Source organism: Marmota flaviventris, chromosome 1 (assembly GCF_047511675.1).
Source record: "Marmota flaviventris isolate mMarFla1 chromosome 1, mMarFla1.hap1, whole genome shotgun sequence".
Taxonomy (NCBI): domain Eukaryota; kingdom Metazoa; phylum Chordata; class Mammalia; order Rodentia; family Sciuridae; genus Marmota; species Marmota flaviventris.
Genome location: NC_092498.1, coordinates 149,803,620 through 149,815,299, shown reverse-complemented (window position 1 = coordinate 149,815,299; position 11,680 = coordinate 149,803,620). Strand labels below are relative to the sequence as shown.

The window sequence follows — 11,680 nt, the reverse complement described above, 5'->3', positions numbered from 1 at the left end:
TGAGCAGAGCCAAACTGACTTTAGCCTTCTCTGATGACTAGTTTTCCTTTCTTGATGAAATTTCAAGGAGGGAGTTTGAGACAATTTCATTTTTTGGGGGGCAGGGTGTATCAGGGATTGAACTCAGGCATACTTGACCACTGAGCCACATTCCCAGCCCTATTTTGTATTTTATTTAGAGACAGGGTCTCACTGAGTTAGTTGCTTAGTGCCTTGCTGTTGCTGAGGCTGGCTTTGAACTCATGATCTGCCTCCTGAGCTGCTGGGATTACAAGCGTGCACCACAGTGCCTGGCTCATTTCTTTCTGAAGATTTCCTTCAGTCAGATAAGAAAAGTTCAGAGCAAGAGCTTCCTGTGGTTGGCTGTGGTTATATTAAAGGGACCTTGATTTTAAGCAGCTGCTAAGACTTCCAATTCCATTTAATTCAAAGTTGTTTTAGTCAGCTTTTTCACTGCTGTGACTAAAAGATCTGACCAGAACAATATTAGGGAAGAAAAGTTGAGGGTTTATGGTTTCCAAGGCCTTAGTCCCTAGAAGGCCAGCTCCAATTCCTCGGAGCTGGATTTGAGGCAGAACATCCTGGCAGAAGAGCATGGCTGAGGGAACCAGCTAGCTCATAGGATGATCAGGAAGGAGGAAGCAGGACTTTATCCTTTCAAGGACAATAGGGGACAAAGCAGATTTCTCTCCTCCTCCTCCTCCTCCTCCTCTTCCTCCTCCTCCTTCGTGCTGGGGATTGAATCCAGGGCCTTGTGTATGCAAAGCAAGCATTCTGTCAACTGAGCTATATCCCCATTCCTAGGGGGCAGATTTCTGCATCACAATATGATGTTCTTGATACACATATCCAAGTTAGTCATCTTTAATTCAGAACTAATATACTGGAGGCAGATGTTCCCATACTTTTGTTTATAGGTTTCACTGAGAAGGTCTCAGACCTAGGGGATAAACTTAGGTGAGTTGCTTTTTAGGCACTACAGTTTGCTCAGCTATGAACCTATCTACTTCAAGGGTTTCTTATGAAGATCACATGAGATAGTGATCTGTTAGTTGCTGAGGCTGGTCTAGAACTTGTGATCCTCCTGCCTCAGCCTCCTAAACCCAGTTTCTGTGAAAGTGCTTTTAGATTGTAAAGTTCCATTCAAATCCATTAACCACTTAGTTTTTTTCTATTCTTACTGAACATCTCATGGGATGTGCCTGGCCCTGGGGAGGCAAGGAAACAGAATTGATGTGGTTTCTTTCCACAGAGAAGTTGTATATCTCTAGGGGAATCAGAAATAAATAGAGGGCTAGGGGTAAAATTCAGTGGTAGAGCACTTCCTTTGCTTACCCAGGGCTCTGTGTTTGATCCCCAGCACCTGGAGGGAGTGTGACAGTGGGGGTGATTAAGGTATGAGATATGAAATATCTTAGTAATTTGGATTTGTAGGGGAAAAAAAGGTTCCTAGAGAAAGTGTCCACCAATTTGCCTCTTGAAGGACAAAGAGGTCATTAGAGTTACAGGCAATACAGGCTTTGGGAGGGAGCCAGTCATGGTAATGATATCTATAATCCCAGCTACTTGGGGAAAGCTACTGAACCTGAGATTCCTATCCCTAACCTGCATAATGTTAACCACCTCATGGCTTTACTCTGATGATCAAAAGCATGGAAAATGTTGGGCATGATAGTGCAGGCCTGTATTCGCAGCGACTTTGGAGGTTGACGCAGGAAGATTCTAAGTTCGAGCAACTTAGTGAGACCCTGTTTCAAAAGAAAAATAAAAAGGTTTGGGTCGTGGCTCAGTGGTAAAGCGTTTCTGGATTAAATCCCAGTACGAAAAAAGAAAAAGAAAGTGCCTAGTACTGAGAAAGGCATACATTAGTCACTTCCTTTCAGTTCTGTACCCTGAAGAAAGCTGGGGGGTCACTTTTGTTCCCCTTAGTAAACCTGTCAAACATTGTTGCTCCCACTTGGAGTAGGACATCAGTGCAGCCGTTCGCGCCTGCTCCGTGGGCGCCATTTGTAGAAGCCGGACGCAGCAGCCGCTGCTGGAGTCTCCTGGCAACCAGGTTGCCTGGCAACGGGAGCACGCCGACGGCTGGGGGGTGCCAGAAGACTGGAAGAGCTGAGGCAGGTGAGGGGCGGCTGTGGGTCAGCGGCGCGGGGACAGGGGGGCTCCCTGACCTACCCAGACCTGCCCACCCAGGACCGATGTCTCCACACCCTATCCTGCGTGTTTCTATAAATGACCGGACTCCAGTGTGTGCCCTCTAGAGGAGGGCAGGTCCCTGTCCCAATGTCTACTGTTTCCTGAGAGGGGAGCCCAGATCAGATATGGTTGTGTCATTCCCAGAGAGGCCCCTTTACCCTTGTCATCTGATGCCAGGTATCAGAGTTTGATTCAATTTTTACTGGGGAGATTCCTGACTATGTGACTAAATGCAATAACAATCATAACAATAGCCACAGGCTTGTAGGCGTCTGTTAATGGTTAATATGATAATGCTGGAAGGACAGGAAGGAGGTACTACTATTACTTCTTTTTTTGTAATTGTAGAAAGGCACAGATGGAGGAGAAAACTTATTAAGGACCACTCTGACCTGGGATTGCAGCCAGCCCTTAACCACTAAGCCACACTGCTAATAGTTGTTGAAAGTGTGTGTGTGTGTGTGTGTAATAAAAATAACTCATCCTCTAACCTTAATTCTTTTTTTGCAGATGTATTCTAAACATGTGAATATGGGTTCTTGACAGGTGAATGAGCTAGACCTGGATTTGGACAATGGCTTCTAGCTTTACCAATTCTTCGACCTCCAAGCTCCTTGGCTTTTCTCTTAATTTCCTCATTTGTAAAATGTGGATAATACAAGTCTTCTCCTTATGGGGTGGTTGAGTTAAGTACTAGTTATTGCTGGCATCAGATAATCACTAAATAGAGAGACCATCTTGGTGTTTGCTTGTTTGTTTTGTTTTGTCCCTTCAGTGCCTGTGAGAACCGAGCTTATGAACTGTCAGAGTGTTTTCCTCTGTTGTTAAATGAATTGCATGGGAGAACTCTGCTTATCTGTAAAATGCAATATAGCCATCCACCTGCCCTCACAGTTTTGATGATCAGATGAAAAGTAGTCTTTAAATCACAATAGTAATAACACAGCTTTTTGGGTTTTTTTAATCAGTGGTCTCTGCAGAACTTCATTTTGAAAGTCCTTTGCATGTGGAAAGATGGCTCATGCCCAGATCTCCAAGTATCTTCCTCCAGATATCAACCCCACCAAGGCTGCCATTGCCTATGGTTGTAGGGCCCTGCCCAAGCTGAATGAAGAGCTAAATTCAGAAGACCTGCTGACAAGGCAGAAAGCCCTCATGGCCCTCTGTGATCTCATGCATGACCCTGAGTATGTCTACGAGGCCATCAACCTAGGTGAGAATTTCACAGCCCAAGTGACCATGACTGGGATCTTGGCATAGCTCAGACACTGTTTGGAGCTTCAGTAATAAGGGTTGCTATTTAATGAGCCTCACTTGGGGCCAGCAGTACCTCAAGTGTTGTGCCTGAGTTATCTTAGTTCTCGTAGTGGCACTTTTAAGAGAGGAAATGTTCTGAATCTACAGACAAGAAAACTGAGGTTCAAAGAAAGGGTGTGAGTCTGGGATTGCCTAATCAATAAATTAATCAGGTTTTTTTTTTTTTTTTGTACTGGGGATTGAACCCAGAGACACTTTACCACTGAGTTACATCCCCAGATCTTTGAATTTTTTTAAATTTATTTTTGAGACATGGACTAAGTTGCTTAGAGCCTTGCTGATTTGCTGAGGCTGGCCTAGAATTTGTTATTCTCCTGCTTCAGCCTCCCGAATCACTGATTACAGTCATGTGCAGAGTTTTTATTTGCTGAATCTGGTATCCTTAGATATACCCCATTCAAGGTCATGTGACTAGTTTGGGACAGGGTTGTAATTTTATCCCACATCTCTCCTGGGGTCAAAGAAATGGCAAAGGTCTTTTACTTAACACCATGGATGATTTTGAGAGAAGGCACTGGTAGGAAGTATACAAGGAAAATTGAGAAGTGTTAGATGAGATGGTCTCTGGGTGTGAGCCCTTTCAGTGACTCTCAAATGCTGTGTAACTGACATGATTCTTTAACACCCAAAGCAGTGGAAACGCTAGTCATTCTTGTTGTCCAACATTTTCTCACAAGTTGACTTCTGGGTTAATTAATTTCTAGTAATGGCAAATGTTCAAAGATTTTTCTATCTCACAGGCTTCCTGGAGAGCCTGAAATCTTTGCTGAAGGATGATGATGACGTGGTTCGAATAAAGACCACCGAGGTGCTCTACATCATGGCGACTCATAACGTGGGCAGGTGGGCAGCTGTCTCTTAGTCCAATGCCTTATTTGGAAGACACACTCATCTCTGGATGGATGTTCTTGACTGACCTTAGTGTTCTTAATTTTTTTCTGTAGCACTGGTCTTTGGTGGGACTTCTGTTTGACCAGAACAAACCTTTGTGTGGGGTGATTTTTGGTTCCTTTTGTGAGGGCCTAATGGGACCCTCTGTTCCAGACTAATTTTTATGTTAGCGTCTAGCTATGAACTTCCCACTTTGAAGGTAGAAATTTAGTTCAGATCCCACATCTGCAACAATTTTGTCTTTTCTTTGATTTTTATGGGAAGCCAATTTCCCTGTCCCAGATCCCCACAAGGTCTGTGGCTCTAATTCCTGTTCCTGTGCAGGTGGTAAAATACCAGCTTCAAAGCACACATCTGTTTTAGATTGGTGATCTTACTTCTTGCTCAGGATGCTAGGTTCTTGGTTTCTGGCACCTAGAAATGTCCCTTTCCTGTGTACAGATTTGCATTTTACATTTAAACATATTTTACTACCACTAACCCTTGGTTAAGGGTTAGTGGTAGTAAGGGGAGGCTTGGAGGTGCTTTATCATATTAGTTGAGTTCAATCTTTTGACCAGAGATCACAAGTTTTACTTTGTATTAAAAACAGAACCCCACCTGGGCACAGTAATCCCAGTGGTTTAGGAGGCTGAGGCAGGAGGATTGCAAGTGGAGAACAACCCCAGCAACTTAGTGAGGTCCTAAGCAACTTAGTGAGACCCTGTCTCAAAGTAAATAAAATAAAATGGGCTGGGGATATGAATCAGTCGTTAAACACCCGTGAGTTCAATCCCTGGCACCAAAACAAACAAACCAAACTCTAAGTCATATCCCCAAACTCTACCCCTGGTCTTCTATATAAAGGATAATAATGGCCAGTGTGCACAGGTCCAGAAAAGAAGGGCAGCTTAAAGGGCAAGATGCTGACTGCCTTTAGGCTTGTTGAGTATGAACAGCAGTCACCCATTCTGAGAGATGTCAATCCATGTCAAGAGTGTGGGGGTATCTCATAAAACCCAAACTTACTGGGCCCTGTCACTCCCCAAGCTCTCAGACTGCTGGGGTCCTTCTGAGTACCTGCTTCAACCTGATCCTGCAGCCCTGGGCTAATTGGGTACTATGAATGGGGAGTGATGGTGATGATGTGGGGACATGGGGGGAGATAGAGGCAGGGGAAGGTAGTGCCGCAGTTAGCATTCTAAATCACACACTGCAACAGGTAGTAGATCAGTGCTGTGGTCAGAGCAGTGGGGTGAGGCCATGGGCTCTGGTGTGTCAGGGTGGGGGGCACACTCTTCTCCTCTGTGACCTTTTGATACAAGTCTCAATTTGCCTATCTGAAATTACCTCAGAATGGTTCTTTAAAACTTTAAACAGGGCAAGGTGTGCTAGTGTGTGCCTGTGCTGAGGTAAGAGGATCACTTGAGCCCACAAGTTCAAGCCCAGCCTGGGTAGCACAGCAAGATCCTGACTCAAACCAAACAAGAACAACCAATCAACAAACAAAAACAATTTTAGGGGTACAGGATCAGGTTGGAGCAGGTACTTAGGAGGACCCCAGGGATCTGAGAGCTTGGGGAGTGACAGGGCCCAGGAGTCAAGTGTCTCTCATTTTTCTTGTTGTTTTTCCTTTTTTTTTCTGGACTTGATATGGACATTAGGTTATAGTTTTTAGGGAGGGACAATGGATGCTGAGGAGAGATGATCAAATAGAAGTAAATGCCTAGGGAAGGTGACAGTAAATTATTTAGTGGCACTAGGATAACCTGCACTGGGGAGTCCTGGCTGTGCCCACATTAACAATATGGGAGGATATGGCGAAAAATCTGGCCTTCACACAGAACATATTCAGTGTTCTCAGCCATTCCTCATACCACCATTGTGAGGCAAGTTGGGTACTGGGGGAGACCAGAGAGAGGACATACTACTATGTGCCCAGGGTCTAGGAGTCCAAACTCCAGCCTCTTACCAGCATACTACATTGGACAAGGAAGACAAAGGGCCAAAAACAAATATGGGTGATTTCTATATTTCCCCCAAGTTCAGCAGTAATCTTACAACTAAAGCCAACAGGTTTTGGAGCCCATTCAAATCCTGTGTAACTGCCCTGAACTGCTTGTGTTGAAACCTTTTTGCCCTCTTGCTATACAGGAAGTGATGGAAGGGGTGATGAGGATAGCAGCCCAGGCTGGGCATCTTGACACCTTGGGAAGTCAATTCACATATTTTCATGAACAGGAGAGTTTCCTAAATGGTCTAATCTTTCCTCTAGCTTGTGTGCTAGTGAGAGGGGCCACATAACTCCACAGACAACATAACTGGCTTTATTATAATTTTTATTTTTTGAGTGATCGAGATTAAACCCAGGGCCTCATGCATGCTTAGGACATGCTTTGCCACTGAAATAGACCCCCAAATCTTTTTATTTTATTTTTAAAAATGAGATAGGGTCTCATTGTTTCCTAGGCTGGTCCTGAACTCCTTGGCTCAAACCATCCTTCTGCCTTAGACTCCTGAGTAGTTGGGACTACCATTATGCACCACCCAGCTTTCAAGCATGAATGACATAGAATGGGTCACAGGGTACTGACTGTCGAGAACCCAATGGTCAGTGAAGTCCCCTGCAACTTGTGTGTCCCATTATGATCTTTTCTTCCAGAACAATTCAAAACATTCCATAAATACATGACCAGTGTAACTCCACATCAAGTACAACCACAAGAATAGGATCCTAATTAGAATAAGTTATACTCCATGTATGTATAATATATCAGAATACATTCTACTGTCATGTATATCTTAAAAGAACAATAACAACAACAAACATTTCATTAAGGTTAATGCCATTGTAGCATAATTAGTTGCATATGTCCTATATTCTGGGAACTTAGCTGAGGGCTTCACACATGACTTCTCATTTATCTCTGAATTCTGCTCTGACAGATGTGACCTCAGCAGTCCTCTTTACAAGTTCAGTTGGATTCAATAATCAGTTGGTTGCTTTAAAGAAATGGTGAAAGCTGGGCGGCAGTGGCACATACCTGTAGTCCCAGCAGTTTGGAAGGCTGAGGCAGGAGGATCACGAGTTCAAAGCCAGCTTTAGCAAAAGCGAAGCTTGCTAAGCAACTCAGTGCAATCCTGTCTCTAAATAAAATACAAAATAGGACTGGGGATGTGGCTCAGTGATCAAGTGCCCTAAAAAATTTTATTTTAGATTACCATTTTGCTGGGCAAACCCTAAACAAAACAAAAAACAAAAAACCTCCCCAAAATCCAATCAAACAAAAAAAGTGATGGAGGGGTGATGAGGATAGTAGGGGATCCAAGAAAGAAATGTTATATTTTCTTTAAATGATTCATTTTAACCCAAAACACAAATGATAAGACATTGCTAATCCCCATATGGGACCTAGGCATTTTCTAGGCTATGGATCCACTGGATGGTATTTCCTTGTCAACTTTTTTTCTTTAACCACACACCTGATTTGCAACTATGGTTTCATTAAAGCAGAGCAAGAACTGAAAAACATTGGTGAAATAATCTGTGTGCAAAAAACATTCTAGAATCTTTTATAATTATCTCACTTTTTTTTTTGTTTTTTAGACTTTTGAGTCTTTGCAAAACATTCAAACTTTTTTTTTTCATAAGGAAATTTTAAAAAGTCTTCTCACCTAGTTGGCTTACCTAATATATATATATATATATATAATCCTATTCATAATTATAATAATTACCCTATTCATAATTATAAAAACAAGCATAACAGGTACCCATAGGTATGGAGGTAAGCAGCTGGCCTCTGGCAAGCTCACAACTCAACTAGGGGAAGATAAGTGGGAGAAGTTGGGGCGGGTGGGCTTATGGAGCTCAACTGAGAGCCAGTGAGCTCAGCCCTGCAGTTCAGGCAAGGTAGGTGCTTTGCCTGAACCCCTCTGCTGAACCATCCTCATTTTACAGACCTTGGGATTGATTGAGGGCCAGAAGAGTGAAAATAAGAATACAGGGGCACAAAAGCTGGAGTCTAAATCATGGCTAGGAAGGAGCAGAGCTATGTGATTCTTGTCACCACATCAACTACTGCTCTGCTCTCATGGCTTCTGGGGATTCCAGAATGTGGTGTTTACTTCTGGCCTTGTCTGCCCTATCTAACATGAATTCAGACTCCCACAGGGGCCTGACCTCTTATTTGATCCTCTCCAGGCATGATATTAGTTATGTCTAAATCCACTTTTTCTTCCCAGAAATGGCTTTTTAGAGAATGATATCATCCTTGCCCTGTCCTTCCTGATGGATGACCCCTATGCACTGTGCCGGCAGAACCTGCACCAGGCATTCAAGTACCTGGCCCAGCTACCTTCAGGTAGGCTTGCCCCACAAGCAGATCTGGTAGATTTTCCTGTGGCCCCTGGACTTCCTCACCAGGTCACATACACGCCAGACTGCAAATCACAGTCCTCAGTATATTAAAAATTTTTTTTTAGATTACCATTTTGCTGGGCATGATGGTACATGCCTATAATCCCAGCTGCTTGGGAGGTCAAGTTAAGAGGCTCACCTGAACCCAGGAGTTTAAGACCAGCCTGGATAACAGACTCACATCTCAACAATTTTAGCAACAACAACAAAAAAGTTACCTTTTTATTAAAATATAACATGTACTTTTAAAAGCACACATACGGGCAGTAGTTCATAGCTCAGAGATAGAGTACATACTTAGCAAATACAAGGCCCTGTGTTCAACCCCCAGCACCCTTCACATGAAAAAAGCAATAACTACAACAACAACAAAAGCAAAATCACGTATGTGAATATTTGATTAAATTGCACTAAATGAGTATTCCATGTGACAACTACCCAAGTCAAGAAATACATAGCATATTTCAGTACTCCAAGACTTCCCATAAACACCATACAGGGTTCTACCTCACATCCAAAGAGAAACAATATATTTAATTTATAAGGCCATAGCTTAGTTAATGTTTTTTTTTCAGTGCTGGGTATTGAACACAGGTCCTTATACATGGTAATCATGTACTATACCCCCAACCCTGTTCATGTCTTTTTAAAAACTTAATGGAAATAGAAACATACAGATTATAATATTTTGCTTCTTTCACTCAATGTTTTGTTTCTGAGATTCATGTATGTTATATATTACTGATTTCTGCTGTTTTAGTGCTGGGGTTTGGTATACACATTATATATATAATGAGAGTGTACTGCAGTTTATCCATTCTGCTGCTGAGGACATTTGAGTTGTTTTTACTTATGGCTACCAAGAACAAAGGGGTATAGACACACTTATATATGTCTTCTGGTGGGCACATATGTACATTTCTTTTGAGACATATGTAGGAGTAGAATTGGCTGGCATAAGATAAATTCATGTTCAGCTTTAGATGGTACTACTAAATGATTTTCTAAAATAGTTGCACCAATTTTCACTCCCAGTAGCAGTATATGAGAGTTCCAGGTATTCTACATTCTAATCAACATTTGGTCTTTTCTTTTTATTTTAGCTAGTTTGATGTGTGTGTGTATGTGTGTGTGTGTGCACGTACGTATGTGTATATAGTATCTTGTTTTTATTTTATTTTTTAAACTTTTACTTTTTTAATATATATCTTTATTTTTTTAATGTGGTGCTGAGAATCGAACCCAGTGCCTCACGCATGCTAGGTGAGTGTGCTACCACTTGAGCCACATCCCCAGCCCCAACTGTTTTTTTTTTTTTTAATATTTATTTTTTTTAGTTTTCGGCGGACACAACATCTTTGTTTGTATGTGGTGCTGAGGATCGAACCCGGGCCGCACGCATGCCAGGCGAGCGCGCTACCGCTTGAGCCACATCCCCAGCCCCGAATTGTTTCTATTTTAATATGTATTTCCTTGGTAATTAAAGGGGAGCCCATTTATTTATTTATTTATTTATTCTGAGATGGGGGTCTCACTATGTTCCCCAGCCTGATCCCGAATTCATAGGCTCAAGTGATCCTCCTGCCTCTCAGCCTCCTGAGTAGCTGGGATCACAGGTGCAGGCTACCATGCATGACTGGAGGCCCTTTAAACGTTCTCTTTTATGAAATGTCACAGCAGGTTTTTAGGAATAAAGAAGGCCTGCCCCAAAGGTAATGTTGTACACACTCACTGTGGGCCCCTTCAACCCTGGTTTGTGGTACCCTTCAGCTGACTGCTCCTGCTAATTAGATGGGGAATCTAGGGTAACAATCACATGCCAACCACAGCTAGAGGGTTGACACTCGTCAGGTCGACATCCACCTGGTTGCATGAGCATTTTTAAATGAAGTGCTCATTCCAAGAGTTGGGACAGTAGGCCTTGAAGTGGTATTTTAGGTAAAGGTAGACAAGTCAATGTTATAGTGCAGAAGTCAGATGAATCTGGTTTCCCTTCCCTTCATTCCTACAAGTTATTTCCTCAAATATAAAGTGAGGACAAAGTGAGATCAAAGTGAGAAAACACTGGCTAAGTGTACAGTCTGGCACCCTGTATAAGAAGTATAAGCATTCAGGGACTGTGAGACCTCCCTGAATTAAGGCCCAGAGACAAATGACTATGGGATCAGGTGCAGAGAGACAAGCCCAGCAGAGCAGTGCCCATGAGGATTGCTGCCTGTTCCTGAGGCACATCTTCCTCCAGCTGAACTGGGCTAGATGTTGGGCAGCATGCAAGGGTAGACAACAAGTGGTATTTTTAAAATGACCACTACAGGGGCTGGTAGTATAGCTCAGTGGAGGAATGATTGCCTGCCACGTGGAGACACTGGGTTCAATCCTCAGCACTGGTTCAAATAAATAAATAAAGCAAAGGTATCGTGTCCATCTACAATTTTTAAAAAAAAGACAATTATATCCCTGGTCCTCTCCCAAACCACCAAGATCAGTCTCTGGGGATCACCTCTGCACAGTTTTTTTCCCCTATATGGTAGTGGGGATTGAACCCATGGCCTCCCACATGCCAGGCAAGCACTCTACCACTGAGCTACACATCTATTCCACACACATATATTTTTAAATGCACCCTTGGCTGTTTCTCACATGTGCCTGGTGTTGAGAGCCTTGAGGTATCTGGTGTCTTCATAGAGGACCAGTACCAGGGCTGAACTAAACTTGTGCCCTGTGCTCACCATGCTAAAACTCAAAGAGTGAGGCAGGACTTGGTCACCTCTCATTCCTAGTGTGTGGGAAGGCTCTTAAAATTAATGTTACCTATTTAAAAGTGTCACCCAAGGCTCTTAAAATTAGTGTTACCTATTTAAAACATTTGAGAAACAG

At 42.9% G+C, this 11,680-nt stretch overlaps 1 protein-coding gene across 1 annotated transcript in view; it reads left to right on the top strand.

The window, feature by feature from the left end:
- Positions 1-3,210: 3,210 nt before the first annotated feature.
- Rsph14 (radial spoke head 14 homolog) overlaps positions 3,211-11,680 on the top strand; it is a 76,707-nt gene continuing 68,237 nt past the window's right edge. The window contains exons 1-3 of the mRNA XM_027923421.2: positions 3,211-3,409; positions 4,254-4,356; positions 8,629-8,747. Of these exons, the coding sequence (XP_027779222.1) occupies positions 3,211-3,409; positions 4,254-4,356; positions 8,629-8,747 (421 nt within the window). The remainder of the gene's footprint in view (positions 3,410-4,253; positions 4,357-8,628; positions 8,748-11,680) is intronic.